Source organism: Copadichromis virginalis, linkage group LG7, assembly GCF_057382275.1.
Source record: "Copadichromis virginalis isolate Kocher_CV1m ecotype Utaka linkage group LG7, C_Virginalis_male_GT1.1, whole genome shotgun sequence".
In the NCBI taxonomy this organism is placed as follows: Eukaryota; Metazoa; Chordata; class Actinopteri; order Cichliformes; family Cichlidae; genus Copadichromis; species Copadichromis virginalis.
Window position 1 is genome coordinate 37,119,060 of NC_140624.1, and position 27,996 is coordinate 37,147,055.

General features: G+C 38.5%; 1 protein-coding gene across 1 annotated transcript; it reads left to right on the forward strand.

Annotated features, from left to right (window-relative positions):
• Positions 1-2,296: 2,296 nt before the first annotated feature.
• On the forward strand, positions 2,297-27,981 carry vsig8a (V-set and immunoglobulin domain containing 8a). The gene is made up of 7 exons (XM_085461009.1): positions 2,297-2,648; positions 9,390-9,565; positions 11,986-12,190; positions 14,002-14,154; positions 14,813-14,935; positions 17,154-17,295; positions 27,611-27,981. The coding sequence occupies exons 1-7, from the start codon at positions 2,297-2,299 to the stop codon at positions 27,825-27,827; spliced, it is 1,368 nt and encodes a 455-aa protein (XP_085317135.1). The 3' UTR covers positions 27,828-27,981.
• Positions 27,982-27,996: the final 15 nt, after the last annotated feature.

Sequence of the window (27,996 nt, forward strand, 5' to 3'; positions counted from 1 at the left end):
TGTCCATGGGTTCTAGACTTCAGGCAGACACAGACTGAGAAGGATTTTCATCCAGTTATTAAAAATAATCCTTGTGTTAGTTTGACCAATTAGTTTGGAGTCTCTGAAAATGGGGGCCTGAGTATAAAAACAGATAATGCAGTGCATTTGTTAAAACCCTTGAATTAAACATGAAAGTTGATACTTCAATTACATCTTGATTGTTGGATTTAAAATCCACTGTGCTGGTGTACAAAGGCAAAATCACAAAAACTGAGTCATTGTCCAAAAACCTGCAGCTCTAACTGGATTATCTCCATATAAATGTGTACAGGCTTTGAAGCCATTCTCAGTGTGAGTAAAGAAAATTCAGTCAGGTCGAGGACACAACGGTGTACTCTGCAACTTTTACGGTTTGTTATGAAATAAAACCTGATTCTTTCTGAGTCTCTTTTCTTAGTTAAAATGACAAGGACGTTCAGATCATTATGCAATAAAAAGGACTGCTTAAAAATGACTTCTGAGGCACAGCAAGTGAAAACCATACCAACAAGTGTGTGGAACAAGAAGGGCTTGCATGCCTGTACAAACAATGAAAATTCCTCTTGTTCTGGTTTGGATCTTATGTCTTTGAGTCCATCTGTCTCCATTTGTGCCAAACCTCATATGGAGGTGTTCAGAGTTTCTAATTACTTAGCCAAAACCAAAAATCTGGCACATCGTTTGCTCTTATTTTCATGGCAGTTCTTTATTTTCCTTTTAATTTTATTTTGTGGTTAGAATGATCACTGCTGTCTTAAAGCAAGTTCTCAGAAGACTGGAACAATGAGCAAATAAATGAACAGTTCTAATGGCTTTATTCCACACGTTTTTATTTCAGTTGTTTTCATTCCAAGACAACAAAATTACCCAGACAATAAAAAGACCCAGAACAAACAGTTATTTGTACCTACAGCAGATGACAAGCATTTGTTTAGAGATGTTTTTGTGTCCCTAACAAATGTAAATTAAGGTTCCTCTTTGCCTCTTTTCACTCCCTTACCAAACAGCTTAACAAAAGACAGGATGTCCTCATCACTTCACATAATAATATTGCAGAATAACTTTAACTATGTACACTGATGTTCTAAAATCTTTTTTGTTTTTGGGTTTGGTTTTTTTTGTTTTTTAAATTTTTCAGCCATCTGTCCAGACAAAAATTCCTCTTAACTAAAACTGACCCCTTTTCAAAATAGTTAGCAGTGTGTGAAGAAAAATTGCAGATTAGTTTGACACTGTGTAGCATTTTCAAATTAATGGCTCAAACAAAAACAAAGGATCAAGGGTTGCATGGCCTTTGATAGGGCAGCGTTTAATTTGATGAATTGATAGACATCAGAGATGCTGTCAATGGCTTTTTCTTGATGTTGTTACTGTTCGCTTATTCATGTTTTATAATTAGTTCAAATAGTTTGACAACTGAAACAGAAAAAAGTAACCAACTTTATTTTAATATAGCGTCACAGTGTAGATGACACTAGAGCAGGAGGAAACTGAACAGAGATGTAATATGGTGAAGGTTTAATCGCTCATCTTGTTTTTTTGATCATTAACTACCTGACAGTAACTTTGGATATGTGAGGGTCAAGTGAAGAATGCCTCAATCACACAGGTCTAGTGACCACTGGTTGATGAGAAAAAATATGTATTCCCCAAATGGTTATAGTTCATTTAATGAAGATTATGTGTGAGTTTAAAAAGGAAGATCTGCAATCATTCATCTTTCCCCCTTTTTATTCCATAATTGCGTTGCACATGTGCAATGACAATAAAAGGCTAGTCTATTCCTGGGTGTTTGGCTCCTAGTCTACTCTTTACTTCATTACTCCTTTCCCTTCCTGTCAAACTTAATACTGTCAACACTTGTCCAATCATCTTCTTGCCTGCCTTGTTTGAGTCAATCAGCCTCCACTCTGTGTTTTAAATCTGTCCTCTTCTTCATTCTCCTTTACAGGCTTCGTGCAACCCATGTCCACGTCAGTCAGAGCTCCATTCAAGAATCCATCTTCATCTTCACCACCACGAGCAACTAGAATCCTATAACCACTGGCATTACATTTTGTCATAATGGGCCATCAGAGTCTAATTGCTAAATACATCAATTTTCTCCAATCGAGAGACTTCCGGTTTTGACGAGCATGGGGTAGTCACACTTTCCCTTAGCTCCCGCAACTTTTAGTTATTTGAGCGAGCCCGCCTAACTTATTTTTTGAGGCAGATATCTTGGTGGTTTGGTGAAGCCGTCGGAACATTTGATGCCCTGCCATGTCGCCTAAACATGCGAAGTCGAATGGCAAAACAACCGAATGCGTGGCTGCTAGCGTTCCTGCGAATAACAGCACTGCTAGTGGAGCACCATTCGGCTTTACTGGTGGAACTAAAAGTCAGCTTTTTTGACGATGTGAATAAAAAGCTGGACGGACTACAGAAGGCATCGGACAACCATGGTGAGCGCCTAGAATCTTTGGAGGAAAGCGCCAAAACGCTCGACCAGTGCCTTGCTAAAGTGGAGGATACCTGTGAGACACTACAGGTCACTAATGAAAAGCTGAAGGCTAAGTTATCGGACATGGAGTCGAGAAACAGACACTGCAATGTCCGCCTTATCGGCCTTGAGGAAGGGATTGAGGGTCCACAACCCTCACAGTTGTTGCAATTTTCTCCAATCATGTTCAATTCTTTCAAATGATCTCTCCTTACATGTTCCTTAAGTATTTACAGATGAGTTGGATTCTTCCATCCAAACTATAGGCTACCTACAGCTAACCACCAAAGCAATCACAAGGTTTTTGATTGGGCATCCTCATTGCAACCAATTTCACTTAGCTGCTAAATAGCAGCTGTTGAATAGCTGATGACACTGTACAGCTCTTGTGGTGGGCTTGTAGATAAACACTATTTCATAAGGATTTGGTCAGATGATGACAAAGGTTTCTACGGAATAATATAGGAAGACTAGTGTGGATGCAAATTTTGTGCAACTTATTGCAAACATTTTCTACAACTTTTTGTAGAGATTTAGACATTAATATCTCATAGACCTTATCATTTCCTTTTAAACTTTACATGTTTAAGTGTCCAGTGAACTGTACCCTACCAATCAAAACCATCAGTCAGATTAAATTTCCAGTAATTTCTATTGCAGCAGTACCAATGCAACATCTCACCAACCAAATAACGGTGTACTAGGGAACTGCTCTGTATCTATCTGGAAACTATTCTGCATAAATAGCATATTATCATACTGGTACTTACTGAGTGATATGCAATGCTGAATCTAATCTAACTTCATTGTGTCCAGGTAGATTCCAGAGGAAGTCCTGAACAGGTTTCGTAAAAGGTTCACATTAAAGTAATTTAGAAAAGGGGAGCAGTGACAGTTTCATGCTTTTAAAGCCCTTAAATGTAATTTCTTCCCACAAAATCCAACCTATTTCTAGACAAGTAATTCCTTTTTTAAAGCAGTTACTCAGAAAACTTTACAGTGCATTTTCAAAGTTTGAAATGAGTGGGTGTGCAAGGTCAAAGAGAAGGTAAGCTGGGCTTTAGATGCTTTTTCTCATAGTGTGCTTTATCGAATAGTGGCCATGGATAAAATGACTTTTTAAAACAGGCACAGAGCATTTAAAATAGCTGAAAGAAAATCATATATACATTTTAAAGAAATGTTATATATGTGTCCCCCTAAGACCTGAACTCTTTCATGGCATGTATTTGTAATTTCTCTTTGCTATTTGGGCTGATTGGGACCAAAACAAAGAATTGCCTGATTTTTTTTTTTTTTTTTTACCTCATTTTTGTCCATCCATCCATCCATCTTCATCCGCTTATCCGAGGTCGGGTCGCGGGGGTAGCAGCCTAAGCAAAGAGGTCCAGACCTCCCTCTCCCCAGCCACCTCCTCCAGCTTGTCCGGGGGAATACCAAGGCGTTCCCAGGCCAGCCGAGAGATATAATCTCTCCAGCGTGTCCTGGGTCTGCCCCGGGGCCTCCTCCCGGTGGGACATGCCTGGAACACCTCGCCCAGGAGGCGCCCAGGGGGCATCCTTGCCAGATGCCCGAACCACCTCAGCTGGCTCCTTTCGATGTGGAGCAGCAGCTGCTCTACTCTAAGCCCCTCCCGGATGGCCGAACTTCTCACCCTATCTCTAAGGGAGAGGCCAGCCACCCTTCGGAGGAAGCTCATTTCCGCCGCTTGTATCCGCGATCTCGTTCTTTCGGTCACTACCCACAGCTCGTGGCCATAGGTGAGGGTAGGGACGTAGATCGACCGGTAAATTGAGAGCTTCGCTTTTACACTCAGCTCCCTCTTCACTACGACTGACCGGTGCAGCGTCCGCATTACTGCAGCCGCAGCCCCAATCCGTCTGTCGATCTCCAGCTCCCTTCTCCCATCACTCGCGAACAAGACCCCGAGATACTTGAACTCCTCCACTTGGGGCAGGAACTCATCCCCGACCCGGGTGGCGGCCAGGAGCGGAGGCCCTGGCGGACCGACCCCCGGCTGCCAAGACCTCATTTTTGTTTCTGAGAAAAATGAGATCCACATATGTGGACATTGATTTTAAATTTCGACAGAACAGTAGCAGTATAATGTGCTCGTAAGTGGATATCAGGGCCTTGTAAAGCAACATTTAATATTTTGGTCTAGACAACCCAAAATGTGATGTCCACATATGTGGACGCCAGGTCCTTCGAGGGTATAGTACAGTTCACATAAAGCACTTTATCCTCTGCCTCTAATGTGTTTTCTTCATGTGTCTGCTGAAGAGTACCCCACCTTTTCTTGTAGCAGACACGTGAGCTTTGCAGGGTTTTTTTAAGGAAAGAAAAAAGAAAGCAAATAATAAAAAACAGTTTTTCATCACTTTAGACGTCATGTACTCTTTTTTTAATAGCTTTTCATTTGAAACCACGGACATTTGACAAATGGTAGGTGTTTAGGTAGTGTATACAATAAATAAGGTGTACAGTAATTGTGTGTTTCCAGGAAGTTCTTTTTTGGGTGGTGGTGGTGGTGAGGTGGGGGGGGGTATAAAAACAAACCAAAAAAATCTATAAAAACACATTTTAATGGGTAATAGGAGAGTGAACAGAGACAGACAACTTGGACAAAAAACACACAAAGCTTATTGTAGACAAAGCAGCAATTTGTGGCAGGTGATTTGCTTTCAGTGGAGTTCAGCTCTCTTCAAATTAGCACCCTGAGTTTCCCAGCCATTGTTTGCTCCTTCAGTTTCCCTTGTTTACAGAGAGATTGTATTGCATTGTTATTCAGCTGCCTGGACACTGATTTCCTCAAGCACATTTTGATTGGTTTTCTAAAATTGTACATAATTTGCATTCATTAACTTGTGATTACAAAAGGAAGAATGGAGGGTGTTGAAAGCAATATTAACAGCTGAATAGCAATATCAAGGTAACCTTTTGTTAAAGTGGTCACTATCCAATCAGAAAGCTTTATGGTAATAAGAAAGGGCTACAGGAGGAGCTCACATTAAAGCAAGAGCAGCAGGTATCACACTGCTGTTGTTCCTTTGTATTCCACAGATAGATGCGTGTGTGTGTGTAGCACCTCCATTCAGGTAATATCAGTATAAAGTATCTATATGAATACTTAATTATTTTTTTTTACATGTGACGTATAAACTATATATTTGAGGACACTGTACTCATTATTTTGACCAGCTACTAGCGACTATTTTAAAAAGGAACAGTATGTTTAAACTAAGCCGCTCTCAGTTGAGAACAGGATTTTACCTCAGCTGCCCGCCCTGGCTCTCTGTGTTCTTGTTATGGGCTGCAGTTTTCTTGAGCCCAGGTAAGTACACAGACTGAATTACATGAATCTACCTATGCATGTATAAATGGTAAATATGGTGTATTTATCTACTGCATAATACTGTTTTAGAAAAACTAACATTAAGTAAGGCATATTTTTATGGACAGTAATTGAGACCTTCACATCTATTCTCTATTGAAGTCTGCTGAGACATAGAGCTCAGTGGTGTTAGTTTTCCATGTTACCATGGCGCCCGGGCTGTCCAATCAGAGATTACGTTTGGAGATGATTGTTGACTCCCTAATGTTCCTGGGACTCACATATGTGCAACGTTTGTGTGTGTGTGTGTGTGTTTTTCCTTTTTTAAGGTGCGGCTCTTATACTGGGCAGCTCTTCTTATTTTGACTGAGAAGTATATTTAAAGTTTATTTTATTTTACTATAGACAAACAGAATTATCTGAAATGTAGTTTATGTACTTTTTCCCACTAAGCACTTACACTTGTGGTCAGAAGTTCACATACACTCATTATGGGTATGAATATCATGGTAATTTGTTTTGGCTTTTTAATGATTTATTTGAACTCTTCTATTTCTGGGTTGTAATGATTATATAGCATGCACCTTTAAGAATTTGTGTTGGGGGGGGGGGGGGGATTTCTGTAGCCCACACAGGGTCAAACGTACACATACAGGGTCAAATATATTCATACATTCACTTAAATCTTTTATTAAGTGGTGCTGAAGGCTCTAAAGTGTACTTTAACTAGCAAGGCCAAGCCCTACTAACTTCTCAGTAGTGATCATTATTGACAATGACTGGTGGTTTCTCTTTGCCTACATAAAACATGTTTGGCATCACTCATTGGACTGACAAATATCATGAATTATGAGAAAGTCCAAGGAACTCAATTAAGATCTGAATTTACAGAAATTTGGAAGGTCTCTTGGAGACATTTCTAAACAATTACAGATTCCAGGATCATCAGTTCAAACAATTGTACATAAGTACGAGGTATACAAGTGTGTCATCCAGGGGTGACGCAGCATGAACTGGAAGCTGCTGGAACGCCACTGTCATTTGGCCAGAATGATAAGGTGTGTTTGAAGGAGTAAAGGTGGGGCTTTTAAACCTAAAAACACTATACCAGCTGTCAAGCATGCTGCATCATGCTCTTGGGCTGTTTTGCTGCCAGTGCCATACAATACAGAAAGGGGATGGAGTAATGAAAAATAACCATCTTCAGATTCTTCAACTCAAATCAACAGATGATTGAAACTTCGACAGAAGCATGACAATGTTCCCACACACACATCAAAACTGATTTTGAAATGGATAAAGCAGGCTGAAATCAAGCTTCTGGAACAGCTTTGCCAAAGCCCCGACCTTAACCCTATTGAATATTTGTGGACTATGATTAAAAGCAAAGTCCATTTAAGTTGCCAGGAAACAAACATAAATAGACTACAGATTCTAGATAAAATCACAGATAAATTTTTGGGATTTCATCTAGAAAAAGGGGGGTTTTTTTGCGGGTTTTTGTTTGTTTGTTTGTTTTCACCTTTTGCAGCTAATTCAAAATGTTTGCATACCACAAAAGCCAGTTTTTCTTGTTGAGCTTGAAAATGCTGGCCTTGTGACAGAGCCAATACAATGATGCAAAGCTCTTTGAGATTAGTTTTGCCAAGAACAGCATAGAGTTACTTATTCTCTGAATCTCATTTTTCTTCTGGAGGGCTGCTTTAAAAAAAAATGTAACCAGTCTTAAATATTTCTTAATTTAATTTGTCCAAGTGCTTTTCATATCCCTTTGTGATATTTGGCTAAAACAATTATGTTTTCGTACTCAGCCTTCCTTTAACAAAATATCCTGAATCATTAGATGTGGAGACTGTAAACTGTGGCCCAGTAAGTGTGAAAATAGGATATTTATCACTGACAACAAAAATAAGGATTAGATTAGAATCAGTATGTGTGTAATTAATTTATTTTTACTTACAACTGGCACGGCTGTAATTAAACAGCTAGCCGAAATTTCTTAATTCTTTATTTATTGCAAAACAATAGACATGGAGGAGGCTCTGATGAGAAATCAATCAAATACAGTTGATACACGAGATGATAAAATAATAAGAATATGTAAACATATCTATGTAAACCTTTGGGAATGTAGATATTACTAAGAATAGGGTTTGTTGCAAAGATTCCACAGGAGATGGATAGAGGATGTAGTATGTAAGTTTTGTTCTAGATTGTCAAATATAGATATTATAGATGTTCTGCATTGTTTTTTTTCCCTGTTAAAATTGTTAATATGTCTCTTGGGCAGGTGGAGGGATGGGGAGTAGTGGCAGCCTTGAAAGACAGAGAGTGACCTGGTGTCTTTCCAAAGTTGTGTAGCTGCTGCACAGAATGAAGTAGGGTGATCAGAGCTAACTAGCATATTTTGTACACAATATGGTAATATTTCTGATATGAATCTAGATATAACCTTTTTTTTTTTTCTTCAAGTGAGTTCTGTGAAGTACTTGGTGTTTGATTCCACAAGTTGGCACCTGATGATGATGATGATGAAGCTCAGTTCTCATTTAGTTTTTAGGGGTTTTTTGTGTTTTTTTTTTTTTGAGGAACAGATGTTTATTAGTTCTCAAGATGCAGAAGCAAGATCCGGGACGATAACTGCAAAATTAAGTTTTGACTGGATGGATGATTTGAGTTGCAGATATTCCAGAAAATGTCTGCTTCTCATGCCATTGCCTCTTGATGAAGTAGGAGAATGAGAGCAGGATATTAATTTGAGAAATATGTTGCAGATGTGTGATACATTTTCCATACAGTGTACATCAAATGTTAGAGTAGAAATAGATGGTGCAACCTGTCAGTTATTGTTGCTGTTAATGTTTTGAAACAATGCTGTTTGGGTGTCTGACGGGAGCATGATTGATCTGAAACTAAGATGTCTTTACAGACTCTTTGATCTCTGACTTATCTGATGATTTAAGACGTCTCCATGATGAAAATGATTAAAAACATAGTGCTTCTTGTCCTCTTTTGTTTTTGTTTGATTGTTTTGCGTTTTTGTTTTTTGTTTTTTTTTTTGGGGGGGGGGGGGTTGTCTGTTTAATTCTTGTTGTCTTGTTTTTCTTGTAGTATTTAGGAATTATACGGTTGGCAGCAGGACGAGTTGAGATAACTGAATATAATTTATTTTTAGAAGATATTGATGTTTTAACAATTGGAATTCCGCCTGTGATGAATAGTGGTAGATTGATCCAATGCTCAAGGTCATCATTTATTATTTTAAGTAGTGGAGTGAAACTGAGTCCAACCAGCATTGACAGCCAAAGGAAGGCATTGATGCCTGAGTATGTGATGTGACCTGTGCATTATGGGATTGGTAGTGTATTGTCTGCTACATTCCAACTGTGACTGTATAGGAGGAGAGAAGATTTATTTCAGTAAATTGAGTAATCAGAGATTTTTTTGGGGGGGGGGGGGGGGATTCAGAAAGCTCTATCGTCTAATGCACTACCTTATGATGTTTATTTAATGTTTGCATTCCTTTGATGCAAGTGTTCTGAATGTTTTAAGATCTGGGATACACGCAAGGCTTGCAGGTGACATCCAAGGGCCCACAGACCATCCGTAAGGCAGAGGGAGAGAGTGTGACCTTGGGATGCAGCTACAAACCAAGCCCTCGTGACACTGGGGAACTTGACATTGAATGGTCTGTGATCAGTCCAGACACCACACAGAAAGATCAAATGGTAAGAAGTAATGTGAGATCGACCCAGACAATGCTATCTATAAAATGCATACAGGATGAATTTATTAAATTGCAGTATTCAGAAGTTTAGTTATTTTATGCCATTTCAAATGTTTGGAAACATTTGGTAATATTTTGGGTCTATGTACCAGTTATTTTTGAGAATATGTTCTTTGGGACAGATTGTTCCAGTTAAAAAAATCTACAGTTAAATAGTTCCACTGTTTGCTTATTATTCGTTAACTCTTTCAGATTTTATTCTTTCATGTTAAAGTTGAGTCATGCCTATATTTTCGCATGTCAATCTGACCGGCTGTAGCACTCAATAAAAAAGACTGGCATGCCTTTCACTGAAGCGCATTGAATGTTGTCTCCATTTTCCCATTAAATTATTAGTAAGTCACAAATGCATTTCCAATAATAGCATCTGAAATTGTTAGCAAATGATTTGAACACGAAGGTCCATGAAATGAAAGAGTTCAACATCTCTCCCCATATTCAAACAAAGGTTCTGAATACAGCTAAGCGAGCTTATTAATGTTGCTGTTCCTGTTACTCATCATCACAGCAGATCATCTGTTTGAATCTCTTCCTGCCCTCTACAACCTTACCAGCCACTTGCAAATCTTCTCTCACCACACCCATAAACCTCCTCTTTGGCCTTTTTCTTTTCCTGTCACATGACAGCTCCCGCTTCAACATGCTTATCCCAGCATACCGGGTCTCGTTCCTCTTCACATTTCCAAACCAGCTCAATCTTGCCTCTCTTACTCCGTCCCGCATCTGTCAATCTCACCTGAGCTGTTGCTCTGATATACTCGCTCTTAATCCTGCTTATCATTTTCAGTCCCAATGCAAATCTTTGCAATCTTTAACTCAGCTGTCACCATCTCTGATCCACATAGGAGAGCTGTGTTAACTACCATCTTGTACACCATCCCTTTTGGTAGCCTTTTGTCATTAATCACTCTATTCACCACAAACTGCATGCACCCCTAATTAGGTGTCAAAAAAACCACTTCGCAAAACAATCCCTAAATCTGTTAATCTATTCGGATTTCACATCGTCTTTTTCTATTCTAAATCTCATGTGGTGCACAGTCTAAACTAATGTTCGTTCAAGGAGACTGGAGAGTTGATGAACTCTCACTACCTTTTAATTTCACAGGAATTAGTTGTTTATCCCATTTGCCTTTTAAATTAAACAAGTCATTAGTGTTTAAGACTCGGGAGAACGTTTTTTCCCCCTTTCATCTCTCCCTATGCAAAGTCGATGCAACGATTGACTAGATCTACTATGTATAATGTACCAATATTAAACACATTGTAAAATTGTGGTCTAAGTCAAAATTGAATGTGATATATTGTAGTTTAACGTATAAAGTAGTAGAGGCTTTGCTCCTAATTGTAAACTAGTAGACCTATTTATGCACATTTCCAGCTTCATGTCTTTATTCTTGTTCTTTACTAGGGGGTGGTTTTTGCATAATTCACAGTTCAAAATAATCATCATTTATCCTCTTCTGGGCTTTGGTACTGATTTTAGTTCTGTCTAAAAAAAGCAGTTTTAGTTTCTGTCTCTTTGAGCCCATTCTTCCTTTTTGCCAGCTTTCTTCTGACTGCCTGACAAAGGTTTGAACAGCTGGCAGATGGAGCTGGATCTAGAACTGTGACTGAAATGATGGATATCTTTTTTGACTGACATCATACATAGCCAAGAGTAGAAAAAATGTGGAGCACATATTGCATGACTTTTGTGTGTGTGTCTTATAGAGGGTACTTTTACTCAGTGACCTCATCACTTTTGCCATGTTTAGTGAAAAAAAAGGAAACATCTGAAAATAAGGAACAAACAATAGGTCCTCTGTAAAGAACTTACAACCAGCTAATGAGCACACAACTCTAATATCTGACCAAAAAGTGTATATAGATATGTTCATGTGTGATCAAACAATTTTTCATTTACAAGTCTTGCAAATGGGAAAAATCCTGTCATCCATATAAAACCAAAACCTGAAAGCATTAATTTTGAGTTGTTTCTCTTTTTGATGATGTGCAGATACACTACACTTGGTTCTTGGTTAAATGAGGAAAAAAAATCTAACTGCATTTCCATTTCTTACTAACTAGTTATTATGCCTTTTGGTGCTTGGCAGGTTTTTGTTTTGTTTTTTTTGCTGCTCCCTGCTGTTGCTGGAAATGAGACTGATGAGTGTTGTGAAACTGAGCCACAGTAAACGTGCTTTAAAAGTAAAACACTGAACTAAAAGAGATTTTTAGAGACCCTCTGAGGCCCAGATTTGGTGGTAATTCAACCAACCACTCATGGTACATTTAATTTAAGAAGACTGCATGTAACATTAACACCATTTCAGTCAATTGCTGAATTACGCTTATATTTGTCTTTATTTTTTCCATCAGCTTGTATCCTATACCAGTGGCACTAAGTACTTCTTTGGTAACCATGCATTTGAAAAAGAGCTCAGCTTTGCTGCTGGTGATCCCTCGATGGGTGACGCTTCACTGTCGATTGCTCTGCTGTCACCTGCTCACACCGCTACCTACCAATGTAAAGTGAAGAAAGCACCTGGAGTGGACATGCACAAGATGTCACTGGTGGTAATGGGTAAGACCAGGCTTTAGGTTGCGTCTCGCTGCATTATTTATGTCCATCACCTTTCCAAAATGCAGTGTTCTTGGTGTTTAGTACTTCAGGAGGCACCTTTTCTATTTAAGACTTGTCATGTCATAGTGTGATTGAGGATGGAGAATGCTAGTGATATGGTGCAACAGAGGCAGGTGATCCTCTGCGGTGACCCCCTAAAGGGAGCAACCAAAAGAAGTAGTAGTAAGAAAAAATTATTCATCTGATGACAAGTGAGTCCCTAAATTTGTGTTAAATGGGCCGATTTGATCTAGTGCTTCAACCATTTAATCTGCAATAAAGTTTCCCTGCTTTGTTAGAACATGCATTTTACTCCTTTTTATAACGCATTACAAAACCGATCGCTTAGAACTCATCATTTTTTAGAGTCCAGTAATCAATTGCGGGATAGTGAATACTTGCATGATTGAATTACACAATCTGAAATGAAGGTTCACTTACTAGCTTTCTCTGGACATCAGTCTTCATCAGTAGATGGAGTTTGCTGCGAATAGGCCGGTGTGTTTGCAATTTTACAAATGGAAATGAATGAACTGAAGGAAGATGGCTTTGTCTAAAACTAATGACACTTCACTAAGAGCCATTTGTCAGTGTACTGAATCTTAAAGTTTGCCAGTTGGGAAAAGGAACTTACTTAGTCAATCTCATCTATTTTGAAGACTGAGCAGTAACTGCGGTGGAGGACAGTCACCTCGCTGCCAGACTTACAGTTGAGTATGGTATTAAATAATGTGTCTCATAATGGAGCAGGTAATTGATGCAGTCCAACTCCCTCAGAAGTCCTGTAGAACCTACATCCAAAAGTCTAAACTGAGAGTGTACACCGTATTGTACAACTGTACTGATGAAACATTCTTCAAAAAATACAAGTTTGCAAGCAATCTCGCAGCTAGGTCTCGGGATAGGAAGGAAAAAACATCATTATTGTTTTGCAGTAATGTTTCAATTTAATAAAACATTTTTTGGGTTTAAAATGACCTGAAGAACATAATCTATCCAACCTGGGACCAAATTACCCACCTATATCTACCACAGCCTGAGTTATTTCTCCAATATTTTCCAAGAAGCATTTAAGTGTTCTAAAATTCGAGATAACATCACCTCCCTCCTCAATGAAACATACACATTGTTAAATAAATATCCATACCACACTCTTATATGTCAGTAGATAACCCATAGCTATTTTCTTGCTGACAGCAACACAAGGCAGTCCTGAGAGCCAGCAATTCATTTTATAGATTAGACTCCTTGTGCGATCGTGTATAGCATAAGTCGTTTGAAAAAAAAATATCTGGAGAAATTGGGGGACAGATTTTTGTAAATCTTCTTTCACTATCTAAATTGTGCAAATGTGCAACATGCTCAGAGTATTGTGTAACATTTTCAGTCTCACCCTAATGGGTAGCAATTTCGACCCTCTCACATCTCTTCACAACAAGATGGCATTGGTGTCTAAATTGTTCAGCCTTGCCATCATTAGCCATCAAGCTTTAACTCCATAAGGATTTGAAACATTAATTTGTCTTGGAGATGTGCTTTGTTGGGGTGATCCATAGATTTTATAGCATATCTGAGTTGGAAAACAAAAACAAGAAAACCCTCTGTATTGTTTGTATATGTAGCAAAACTCAGTCAAAAAGGTTCCCCCTTTTTCATCCTAAAGCTATAAAGCTGTGCTGTTTTATTTCTTTTTCTTTTCCCTTTCCTTTGAAGGGGAAAGAATTAGAATGGAAATGGCAATGGAAAATTATCCATTTGTTGTATGATTTCAGCGAAGCCGTCTGTACCTAAGTGCTGGGTGGAGGGAGGGGAACTGATTGGCAATCCTGTGTCTCTGCACTGCGAGTCTGCAAAAGGCTCCACTCCTTTAAAATACACATGGAGGAGAGAAAGAGCTGGCTCGATCGCTGATGGAGCCGCACAGAGTAAGTGTGACCTCTGCTGATGTCACAATGATACTGCACATCAAAGAGAATACGTGCATGCTCGAGAGTCTATGTATGTGTATATGCGTGTGTTGGAGGTTTGGAGGGGTGGGGGGCGGGTGCCTTGGGACTGAGGCACTGTATCATTTGATGCTGTGTGAGCAAATACTCAATGAAAATCATTTTCTTTGTGAGCGTCTATTATTTGCTAACTTTGTCACCTTTTTTCCAAAAAAAATACATTTTTTTTCATTGATTGCTTACATGGCAAAACTCCTGGGTGGCAATATTTGATAATAACATAAACCCTGAAGTTTTTAAAGCAAGACTATTATAATGGTAGCATTTTACCATGTTACTTGCATTTCTCCACATTAGTTCTCACTCTACAACTAGAAACATTTCCTTGTTCTTCCCAAACATATTTACTGCAAACTACATTGATCAGTGCCTTATATAAGCAGGGAACAACAAACACACTGCTTGCATGCATACGTAATGAATATCTGCTCCAAACCTCCATACTAATGAGCTTCATGTTTTTAGTTTTTTCATGTAGAGATGGCAGTTTGATCAATTTTCATTTGAGCGCCTTATAATGTACAGTATGTATACCCTGAATTAATCTATGCTTGTTGGCACGTGCTCATTTTCCCAGACAGTGTGACCGGAGAGCTGAAAATCAGCAACCACTCAGAGAGCTTTGCAGGGATCTACCTTTGTGAAGCAAACAATGCTGTTGGAGTAGAAAGCTGCACGCTGAACCTGAAAGCCAACAAACGTAAGAAAGCACGCTCACACAGACTGCTTGTGTTCACATGCATGACGGATGACGCACACATCAGATCATGAAAGACGTGGATGTTCGAGTTCATCCTCTTAAATCTCCTCTCTTTGTAGCTGTGCCAAAATCTCCTCTTTGCTGTGCTTTTCACACACTGTAACATTAGTGTGACGTTCCTTTTATGCTGTCTAACGATGATGGGAGAGGGACGCTTTCCGTGAGAAGAAAAACATTTATTCGCTGAAAGTTTTAGCCTTCTGTTTTTCATCGCTAACTTTTTCTGGTGTTAAATCACACAAGTGTAAAGTTATGATAATTCTGCTGCCAGCAGGTCTGCAGACCCTGTTGGCTTTCTACAATGCAGATGAAACAAAGCAAAAGCTATGTCAAAAAAAATATGGGGACTAATTAAATACAAGCAGAAACGCTAACCAATTTTAAGTGAGATGCCTTAAATGAGGGCAATCTATGTACAGTAATACATCTAAACAAGACAGATATGAGGGGTGTAGCAGAGCAGTCTCACAGGCAATGAATCTGTTGACAGTGAGTGCACCAGTGGGAAGTACAGTCTGTGTTACAGCCTGCCAGTACAGATGAGATCATCATTTAGTTTAAGACTCACACAACCATCTGCATCCGTTGGATCCATAGCACGAGTTTCTCTTTGGGCCTTGTGATCTTTGGAGCAGGCCCCAATGCATCTCGTCAGGTCCAGAGCCCCTTGAATAAGTGCTTAGATGTTAAGCTTCGAGCAGTGAATCATTCATAGTCATTCATTTTTATTCCAAGTGCAGGCTTCTGTCCTACACAAGAAGTGTCAACCCTTAGGCTCGTGGCCCTCAACCAAGGATTTGCAGCATAATTAGTGGCATATTATGGAATAAATGCAGGTAGAAACAGTATAAAACTAGCAGTTTTTAACTGCCAGGAAATATATTATTATACATTCATGCTTTTACATCCAAGTCTCAGGAAACCTACATGTAGTTTTCATTGGACTATTGGCAATGGGGATATAATTTAAAGCACAACTGTGTTCTCCAGTAAACTTGAGATCAAAAATTTCCTGATCTGATAACAGCACTCAAAATCTGACAGGCATTGATGTCCCAGCATGATCTGACAATGTTTCAGTGTGCAATAATGAAACATCCATGATATGGCTTTGAGGTGTTTTGGGCCCATTGTCCTGCTGCAATATGAATCCTTCTCCACAAAGAGTGCCAACCACAGGCTGATGCATGCCACGTAGCATATCTCTATGAAAACTGGAGTGGTACTTCTTCTTGGTCAGGGTGAAAGTAAAATCACCCTACTATCATTCACTGTGAGCTTGATACACTGCAGTATCATTCTTTCCCCTGTTTGTCTCCTTTCACACACCTGTCTGCTAACACTACAAATCTCAAGCATCCACCATAAAATCCGGATATATTTCATCCCACACCAGGAGTTGTTTCTCCTCCTGAGAGGTGGACTGCTACTTAATGTATTGATCTTTGGATGGTGTGCTTACTTTCGGTGTGCCTGATCATGCTTTGAATACAACTGTTGCACTTTCTGCAAAGGATTCTTGAGTACCATGCACCGTCACCTTAGAAACCTTCCGCTTATCCATTATTTGCCACAGAGAGAGAGCCCTTCTGTGTTTAGAATAATAATTTGACTTGACTTTTTCTTAGCTATGCTAAAATACTGCTACAGTTAAACAGAGTCAGCAATATTCTGCTGGAAACCCAAGGGATTGCCATGTTTATAACAGGTGAGCGATGGCTGTAAGTTAATTTACTTGAAAAAGCTTCTCATGAGTATATCAAGTATATCAGCCAAGCACTTTGCATGTGTTAGTGTGTGAAAGGAGAGATGTGTTGGAAAGCATTTTGTAGAGCAGGAGTGATATGCAAGTTCAAACCATTTACTCAAGAAAATCAGAAATTCATAAACCATTTTCAAGTACAGACAGACACAGACAGAGTGAGGCCCATAAGTAATTGGATAACATCACAGTTTAGCCTCTGGTGTACAGAGGCACAGTTCAAATCAATCAAGATGTGACTGAACTGTAGACTTTCCGCTTGGAAAGGGGTTTAACAAAAGTATGACAATTAACTGTTTAGGAATTACAGTTTTTATACTTTTATTTCTTTGAAACAAGATGTTAAAACAGAACTTCAGGATGAATAATTTAATGTTCTTCATACTTATTTTGCAGCTCCAAACAGAGCTGCTGTGATAGTTGGCACCATTGTTGGTTCCCTGCTCCTCATCTTTATCTTCCTGGTCTTTGTTGTGCTTCTGTACTGGAAGTTGAGCAGCAGACGTCGCTATGAGAAGGAATTTTCCAATGACATCAGGTACAGTGCAGATGCAGCAGTGCATTTTAAGATGATGATGATGGGCAGATAACTTACTTTCCTAAACTTCAGCTTCTATTAGTGCTGAATTTTACCAGCGTGCTGTGAACATTTGGATAGTACATTGTGTGATGTACGTTTTTTTTTTTTTTTTTAAATCAAAACCATGACACCAACGGCAGAGCTTTAACAGGCAGAGAGGCAATTAAACTGTAAGATATTAAACAACACACATCAAAGCCATTCAGATAAGAATAGAATATAAATCCCAGATATCAATTAAAACCAAACAAGAAACATGCAAATACAACAAAAGTATAGGGGGGGAAAATGACATGACACTCCATGTGGTAACATATCTCTTCTCCACCAGAGCTTTTTTTAAAAAAAAAAAATGTTATGATTCTTTTTTTTGTAATTTAAGTGTTTATCGAAGTTATGCATAAAATAAAATGTACAGTATTTGATGGCTTCCTTTGTTCTAAGACTCATAGACAGTAGTCTGGATGACCGCCATCACTTCAAGTACTTTTCCTTCACGCAGATATGAAAACAAGAGAAAGAAAAGGAACAAACAGAACACAACACACAAACAAAGAAACATGTGTACAGATAGATACAGTTTGTAACTATATACATCCAGAGACATGGCAATTGAAAAGCCAACACACTCAGTAGCAGATGGTGACATAGCATTAGTACATGTTATTATAGAAAACAAACAAAATAAACAAACATTTAAACAACCATTCCTTCAATGATGAATATCAGCGATATCAGGCCTTATAGAACTCATATATAGCGGAGCCATTTTCCCCAGTGTTTTACAAATTTCTCATACTCAAAATTCACTAAAAAAGCAATCTTTTCCATCTTATAAATCTCAAAAGTTACATCAAAGTTACATCAGTCCAGCTATTTAATGTTGCTGGATCCTGTGTTAGCCACCTTTTGGTCAGTGCCTTTTTACTTGCAGCTAGCAGCACACCAAGTAAGTATTTATCTATACCCTTTATGTCTGAGGGTACATACCCTAAAAATATGGAGTTGAAATCAAAGGGTAAATATGTACTAAATATGTTTTGCATCACTTTATGGACTTCTCTCCAGTAGTTCTTAATATTCTTACAATCCCAAAATATATGATAGTGGTGTGCTGTTTCGTAGCCACAGTTTCTCCAATATTCACAACTTCCATCATCATAATTCCTTCCACATATGTGATTTTGTACTTTTCCAATATAAAGAACAAATGTTTTGGCATTCCTCTTCTGTAATTGCCAGACCTCCATCTTTCTTCTATCTTTCCTTTATATACTTTGTTGAATAATTGCTGAGATCATGAAGACTTTTGTATATTTGTGAGATTACACCTTTCTTAATATCGGACTTATAAGCATTTACAAAGAGTTGGATAAATGCCCTCGCTGGCTATTTGGTTTTTAATGTTTCGAGTATAGAACTTTCTTAACTGTAAGTATCTATAGTGATCTTGGTTTTCTAAATGAAACGTTTGCTTTAAAGTTTGGAAACTCATAATTTCATCTTCCTTTACAATATCACATATCGATGTAATTCCTTTATCTATCCAGTTTTTAAAACTAGGGTCTATTTGATTTGGTGTGAATTCCGAATCATATGCACACCATTTTAATATTTTTATATCCTTCTCCAGCTTATTTTCCTTTACCACCATTTTCCAAACCCCTAGTGTGGCCTTTACCCAAGGATTTCTTATTTTGGAAATGGAGTCCTGTAGATTTCTATCTGCTAGAACTGCCTGCATATGCATATTGGTTATTGTTTTGCATTCAATTTCCTTCCATGCCGCTACATATGAGGGATCGCACCAGTGCAACACTGCCCTGATCATTGCTGAAGTATAGTATTTTTTTAAACATGGTAGGCCCCAGCCGCCGTACTCTTTGGGCAGTTGCAATGTTTTGTATCGTATTCTGGGTCATTTCCCTTGTCATATAAATCTAGAGATCGTTTTATCCCATTCAATAGAATCTTTTTGATTGATCTGGAGTGGGAGGGTCTGAAACAAATATAAACATCTTGGTAAAACATTAATTTTGATGGTTTCTATTCTAGAGCTTATGCTCAGACATGGGATATGATTCCATTTTGTAAGGTCGTCTTTGACTCTTTGATATAAATGGTTGTAATTTTTGTCATATAGTTTTTTTTGTATCTTTAGTAAGTGTTACCTTCAGGTATTTAATTGAGTCTGTGTTTCATTTCAGTGGATGTGCTTGTTTGAGCTTTTCAGATGGACTATAATTGTAGGGAAGGGCCTCAGTTTTACTTAGATTCAATTTATATCCTGTTATTCGGCCAGTGTTTTTAAGACAGTTCATTACCTCCGGCAGAGACTCCTCAGGTGTTTTTAGGAATAAGAGAACATCATCGGCATAGCATGCTACTTTATGTTCCACCTCATTTATTGTAACACCCACGATTTTTCTGTTTTGCCTTATATATTGGGCTAGTGGCTCCAGAAATATAGCAAAGAGAAGAGGAGACCAGGCACAGCCTTGTCTCACTCCCCTCTCCAATGTTAGAGGTTGACCATTAATCCTAAACCTTGCAGTTGGGTTATCATACAATGCAAAATGTTATGATTCAATTCCTGTTCTCCACATTCATCACTACAATGCCGATTTTTTTTCCCAACACCTTAAATTAAGGTGTACACATGCTGACCTTATAACTTTTAAAACATACAGAACGGCAGGGGATACCACAAGTGTCTGGAGCAGTTTCTCAGATCTGTCTTTGAAATATCCTCCACGCTACACCATTAAATTTTTATTTATTTTTTTAAATAGCAAACTTTAATGCTCAATCTTTTGCAATTTTGTATTTGTGATTTAGTAGCTTAGGGGACTACATATTCAATTGTGTTCTGCAGCCTTTTGTAATTATAATTTAGAGAGCTTTAATTTTGGAAGGAATGTCAGACTTCCTATTTGATATAGAGAAAGCCTGACAAAGTGCAAGGTAATGTGATTTAAAAGTACTGTTTTACTACTAAAATAAAAACAGAGAAACATGTGGAACATGGTTGCATTTTTCAAGCAAAAGCTTTTAAAATAATATTCTTTGCTTTATGGAGGATCAGTACATAAGATCACCGACTTCTGCACCCTAATTATAGCTTAGGGTAAAGACTAGAAAGAAAAATTTTATTCCATTGATTGCCTTTTTTTTGTGGCAGATCATAAATGGATAGCTATTGAAAGAAAAAAAATGTTATAGCAGTGAGTACTGGTGTATATAATGTTTAAATCCCCAGTATGCCAAACACAATTTGTCTGTAAGCACACAGATATTTTACTGAGTGAGAGAAAAATCAGGCACAGTCCACTAGATGTGGTGTGACAGCTTCTTTTCTGTTCTTATATTTGAGACAGGTGGCCCAGCTTGCGCCCAGCTTTGCGAATGCCAGTTTTAAGGGGAATTTTGGTAGATGTGAATTCTTTCTAACACAAAAGGATGTATTTTAGCCCAAAGTCTGATCAAGGTTTATGTAAACATATGTGTTATTTTAGATATCACCACTGTTAGAGGTTATATTTTGTAGGTAATATACAATCCACAGAATTGCATTAAGGTTTGGACAGTCAAAACACAAAAATTGTCTTCAGCAAATCCCAAGGTCTCCAGTGGGGGTAAGATCCAGACTCCATGGTGGTAAAATCCATGTATGAAAATAATGCTTTCTGAATCACTCATTCACAATTTCACCTCAGCGAATCCAAATTCGGGGGGGTAAAACAAACCACAACTTGACGTAGAACTGTTTTCATGCGTTTGGCCCATTTCTGCACAACCTGCTGGATTTGTTTACTTTTTTGCTCTTACCTGATAGCCTAAAGGCTTTCGGGTAGAAAGCCCCGAAGGCTAACTTCCCCCGCTATTAGCGTCAGTCAATCCTACCTCCAAATACATCATTTCACTGGCTTGAAAAGATTTTGTAAAACTTTGCCATCCTCTGTAACTCTCTGCAGATTTCAAAAGCAGAGGATGTTCAAAGTGCATAATGTAAGGCAGTATTAAACACTGGCATGTAAACCATCTAAAAGCACTTTTAAAGAAAAGCAAATTATTTAAAGAAAAATAAAATGTGTCCCACAAATATTGAAATAAATATGCAGAGAATGGAGTTCAATACATCCATCCATTTTTTGCTTATCCATTCAGTGTCATTCATACTCCTGTTTAGAATCATCTAACCCTATTGACTGCATGTATTTAGATAGTGGGAAGAAGCCTGAGTACTCAGAGAGAGCCAGTGCAGATACAGGAAAAAATGTGAACTCCACACAGAAAGGCCTCAGCCAGATGGTGGATTCAAACCCAGAACCTTATTGCTGTGAGGCAACAGCCTGGAAAATGCTTGCTAAGATTTTTCTCAGCATATTGTCCAATATATTGAAGGATACGCTAATTTCCCTGTCTACAACATTTTAGTGGGATTCAAATCTGGACTTAAACCCGGCCATTCCATAACCCTCCATTCCTTCTTTCTAAGACCTTCCTTGGTGGACTTGTTAGCCTGTTTTGGATCATTATCCTAAGGTCCAGCTCCAGCTTTTGGACAGATGGCCTCACATCATCTTTAAGCAGTCTTTGATGATGCAGAATTCATGGCTAAATCAATGACTGCAAGCTGTCTGTTCCCTGAGGCAACAGAACAACTCCAAATCATAACAGCAACATGCTTCACAGTTTGTACAAAGTCCCTTTCCAGAAAAGCTGCCTTTGGTCTGCGTCAAACATGTCTGCTGTTTAAAATACTTTGGAGCTATTTTTAAATCCCATGAAAGACTCACAGGCATCAACAATGTCTTTACGCAAGGCCTTAGAGAGCTCTTCAGATCTTGGCACGATGACACCATATACCTCAGCAGCAGAGAGAACACCATGCCCTTGATGTCAGAGGTTTAAATAAGACAGGTAACTCTCTTCTAACGCGTTTACATTTCAAATACATCAACCATGCACAGGATGTATGTATTTTTTCACATTATTACCTATGTAATTCCTGTTACATTTTCTTGGGGGGGGTTTTTTGTACTTTGGCAGGAATGTTCAAAAAAGGCTTTGATGTCACTTCTGGTAGGCCAGACCATACAGTTTTCAACAGTATGGTTGGAAATGGGGGCAAGTTTTGAAAGTTTTAATCCAAATCTTGTTTGTTGTCGCTACCTCTAATTTTCCCATTAATTACATTTTTTAACCTACAGTAGACCTCTGCAAATTGCGAATCCTCTCGTTTTTTAGCCTTTTTTTGTGAAAATATTTTCATGGTTTAAAAATCCACATGTGAGAAAATCCAATTTGTTCATTTCTGGGTCATTATTTTTAGTGGAGTTTTCTCCCCTGCCCCTGGAACAGTGAAAACTGTGTAACTAGTTAAAAAGGGCATGTGGGACACCAAGCGCAGTGCTACTCTAGGGGCAACGTTCTGCAGATGACCTCATGTTCTGACATCTCTGAAAGGATTTCTCCTGTTGCAAATAAACATTGTCTCACCAAAAAGACAAAAAAAAAGAAAGAAAGAAAGAAATGTTGGAGTTGTGGTTCATATGCAGTTGAAAACAGCCCACATGCTTTCAAAGTAGACATTGAAACGAGTGCAGTGTCAGTGTGGGAGGACAGTGTTGTGCACAGGAGACAGAAGCACTTCAAGCCACAATACTTATACACGGTTTTCCATATCTGTGACATACTGAGGTTCAACACGTTTCACATGAACAAGTCATCAGAGAGAAATGCTAATAGATGGAAAATGGCAAAGCTCTAATAACTTGAGTGATGACAACTATAGTTAATGTCAAATCCACTGGGTACTTGAGTTTTCTGGATAAAAAGTAAAGAAAGCAGCTTGAAAAGTTCAGATTAGTCACAGGGAGAATCATATCAATTAAAATAGTGACTCAGCTCTCCATCATGGCCAAAACATGGGAGATGTAGCATTTCACACTGAATCAAAGCACTGGGAGCACTGCTGCTGGACAGATACTTATGACTACAGTGATCCTATAACTGAGGATGAAATTGGTAGATTGAACAGTGTGACTTAAACTTGAAAGCAACAGTTGCTTATTTAGACATCAAGCAAATATCACGCAAAACCGTCATGCATTTGGAGTCAATCTACCTGACAAAAATACACGTCAACCTATTTATCGGCCTGCAGGGGGCTGAAGCCTGTCCAAGTTGACTCATTTGATCCAGGCTTAACATAAATAATCCTAGATGAAATAATCCAGGCTTCAGTGTGTAAAGCAGTGTTACATTAATTACAGCAGCTATAAAGAAGTCATTTTAAAAAGAAACAAACCCTTTGTATAAAGATTTTTTTTTTAAAACATCAAAAAATATTATAATTATACATTATTATGCAGGAAGAATGAAAATGAATAGAAGCACAGAAGAAAACAATAGGTATGAATCCATTAATAACTTGCAGCTAATTCTGTATGCAGGTTAACAGTTTTCAAATCAGCCTTTATATAAATTATGAGCGAAATGGTTTCACTAGTAGAATAAAGTAGGTGTGGGAATACCTTGGAAATAAGATACTAATTAGAGTTTAATTAAACTAGTACACATTCAGGTCAGGGCAGTTTTTTTTCCCCTCATAGGATGCTACACCCAACACACCCAAGAGCCAAACTTGCCCAATTTTTCCATTTCTGCTAAACCAGGATAAGTTTATTCCCTTTACCGACAAAAACATGAGTCCTTGGCTGGCACAGGAGAGAAGAAAATTCCGAATTCGATAGGTGTAGGATGTTTTCTTTGACAGAAAAGCAGATTCCAGCTGGTATTTCAAAGTTACATAAATGCAGAATGCAAAGTAGCTAAGCTTGGAAGCTGGCAGTGTTGACGAGGAGAGATTGTATGCTTCTGTATGCTGTTGTCAGTGTTTGCTGGTTGAAACCACCACCAGAGTGAATGTTATGCTTTAGTAGAAGAGGAGAAAGTTAAAGCAAGGTCTGCTGTGAAAGTAGGGACCCCTGGGAAGAGCCTCCAAACAGGCAAAAACAACAAAGATCTCTGCTTTTACCTACAGGGAAACATTATTTTGCTCGGTAAATAGTGTATGTCCAGTGTGTGTGTGTGTGTGTGTGTGTGTGTGTGTGTGTAACAAATATATAGAAGGCAACTAAAAAATAAGACTGCTATTTTTCATAAATACCACAATGTGTTTAAAGTGGGCTGTACTAAAACACTTTACATTTTTATCCCATTATTTCTTCCAAAATGTTTTCATTCCTTTTATTTTTGATGAATGCAGAGATATAACTGTTCATATCCTTCACAATAAGCATAACCCAAACCACTGACAGTAATGTAGGTTACATTACTACTTTAGCCACTAACCTTATAAGCCTAAACAAATGTTGAGGAGATTAAAAAGCTAGTATTTGCAGCATTGCCTCTTATATATTTTAACGCTGATATTTCAAACTGAAACAACACACTGAGCTTGCCAGTGTTTCCAAATAGAAATAAATCAATTTAGGATCCCAGCACAAAAACTGTTCAGTAATAATGCTAACAGCCCTCCTTTCCAGAGCACTGCATTTGCTAAATCCAATGGCAATATTATTGTTCTGTTCTGATAAGAGAGGAGCCTTCATGTGCAGTGTTTTGTTCTTTGTAGCTGCTGCTACACTGGAGCTGGTTAATCTATGGCTCGATGTGCTTGCTCTTGTAAAACTACTGACATACTAAACATATTGGAATATGACAATTCTGATATGTTAAAAGCCTTCAAGGTTAAATACAAAAGCTGTAGAACATTCCAACATAGACATCTATAGTTTTTCGTTCCATGTTGGTTTTTGAGCTATGATATGCAGACTGCTCCAAAGTCTACACTTGCTGTTCTATCCATCTGTTTTGAAAGTACAGCCAGACCAACAACTTGTGTTGATTTGTTTTGGGCCAGCAAAAAAGCCAGTATTTAATGATTCTAGTGGAGTATTGGTTTGGACTTTATTATTGTTCACAGGTGGTCCTTTCTGAAGGAAATAATGTCTGAAAGTTCATTTGATGCAGTGGCTTTCTCCTTTGAACGTAAAGTTAGTGAGAATTTGGTTGGATGGGGGCATATTCGCCCAAATAATAAGCTTATCCTGAAAATAAAGCTAGATTCATACTATGAAAGCTTAGCAGTTAAAGTGGATCTACAATCCATGCATCCATTCATTCTCTGCCAATTCTCTAATTCAGTGTTGCAGGAGGGCTGGAGCCTATATCAGCTGCCGCTGGGTAAGAAGCAAGGCAAGGCAAGGCAAGGCAAGTTTATTTGTATAGCACAATTTAACAACAAGGTGATTCAAAGTGCTTTACAGAGACATTAGAAACAAGAACAAATAAAAAGCATGATTTAAAATTGATTAAAACAAGCAAATAAACTAACTAACTAATTAACAAACAAACAAACAAACAAACAACAGTATATAAAATCAAAACAGATAAAATCAGAACAGTAGATAAAATCAGTAGTTAAATGTAAGTTTTGAAATTTAAGCTTAAGTGTGGATTTGGTGCTTTATTCAAATGCAGCTGAGAACAGGTGAGTCTTCAACCTGGATTTAAATAAACTGAGTGTTTCAGCTGATCTGAGGCTTTCTGGGAGTTTGTTCCAGATATAAGGAGCATAAAAGCTGGTTCCGTGTCTGGTTCTGACTCTGGGAACTGATAAAAGACCGGATCCAGATGACCTGAGGGATCTGGATGGTTCATACTGGGTCAGGAGGTCATTGATGTATTTTGGTCCTAAACCATTCAGAGCTTTATAGGCCAGCATCAGAACTTTAAAGTCTATCCTCTGACGGACAGGCAGCCAGTGTAAGGACCTCAGAGCTGGACTGATGTGGTCCACTTTTTTGGTCTTAGTGAGGACTCGAGCAGCAGAGTTCTGAATGAGCTGTAGTTGTCTGACTGATTTTTTAGGTAGACCTGTAAAGATGCTGTTACAGTAATCAAGCCTACTAAAGATGAATGCATGGACTAGTTTTTCCAGGTCCTGTTGAGACATCAGATCTTTTATCCTTGATATATTCTTGAGGTGATAGTAAGCTGACTTTGTTATTGTCTTAATGTGTTTTTCTAAGTTTAGGTCTGCATCCATCACTACACCCAAATTTCTCGCCTGGTTTGTGGTTTTTAGATGTATAGATTGAAGTTCTCTGGTGACCTGTAATCGTTTTTCTTTGGCGCCAAAGACTATTACCTCAGTTTTGTTTTTGTTTAGCTGGAGAAAATTGTGGCACAACCAGTCATTGATTTCCTCAATGCATTTACCAAGAGCCTGTACAGGGCCTCGGTCTCCTGGTGACATTGTGATATATATTTGTGTGTCATCTGCATAGCTGTGATAGTTTATTTTGTTGTTGTTTATAATCTGTGCCAGTGGGAGCATGTAAATGTTAAACAGAAGGGGTCCCAAGATGGAACCTTGGGGAACTCCACATGTGATACTTGTCTGCTCAGATGTGAAGTTACCTATTGATACAAAGTATTTCCTGTTTTCTACGTATGTTTTGAACCAGTTTAGTACAGTTCCTGAAAGACCTGTCCAGTTCTCCAGTCGTTTGAGTAATATGTTGTGGTCAACTGTATCAAATGCTGCACTGAGATCCAGTAAAACTAAGACTGACATTTTTCCAGTTATTCTGTTTTAAGAAGTAACTGAGCTGTTGAGAAACTGCTTTTTCAATGATCTTACTTAAAAACGGGAGATTTGAGATCGGCCTGTAGTTGTTCATTTGTGTCTTGTCAAGATTGTCCTTTTTCAGTATAGGTTTGATTACAGCAGTTTTTAGTGATTCTGGAAACACACCTGATAATAAAGAAAAGTTGACGATCTGTAACAGGTCTGACTCTAAAGTCTTTGAGACCTTTTTGAAAAAACTTGTTGGCAGGACATCTAAACAGCAGGAGGAGGAGTTCAGTTGACCTAAGATGTCCTCCAGGGGACAAGCAGGGGAAAGGCACTCTGAAGTCAGAGTACCCAGAGAGAACCTCCCCTATACAGCCAGAAAATATTTTACAAACAGTATTTTTTGTAAAAGCCAGATTGCTTATTTGTTGCCAGTTAGAGGACTCTTATAACTCTCTTCTGTTTTGGACTAATTACAGTAACAAACCAAACATGTTAAACTGTAACTTCAAATAGATTTTAGTATTTCAGTTCAAATAATCACCCGTTTTTGCCCAGCTTCTGCATTTACTGTCTGTAGAGATGCTCCTTTAACTCCCTCTATTCCACTTTTATGTCAAACAGGGAGGACGCGCCACCTCCTGACAGCCGCCCCGTCAGCCGTCACACAAGCCAGAGCGCCAGTCAGCTCCCACAGGTCACTTACTGCCCGGTTGATGGCACTGAGGTGATGTCGTTGAAAGAGGGACTCAGCCACACTCCTTCCAGCACCAGCCATGGACACAGGCCGGTCAAACACACACCAGCAGAGTATAACAGCAAATATGGATATGCAGTGTGACACTCAGAGCGAGCTCAATTAAAGAGAAGTTTCAGGACAGTTTGAAAACTTGAAACTGAAAATGTGCAATAGTGGCAGTCCTGCCGAGACTTTAATTAACTAAATTCAAAGCTATGCACTGTGAGCAGTCTATGATAACATTGTTCAATGTGATTGCTTTAAGATAATC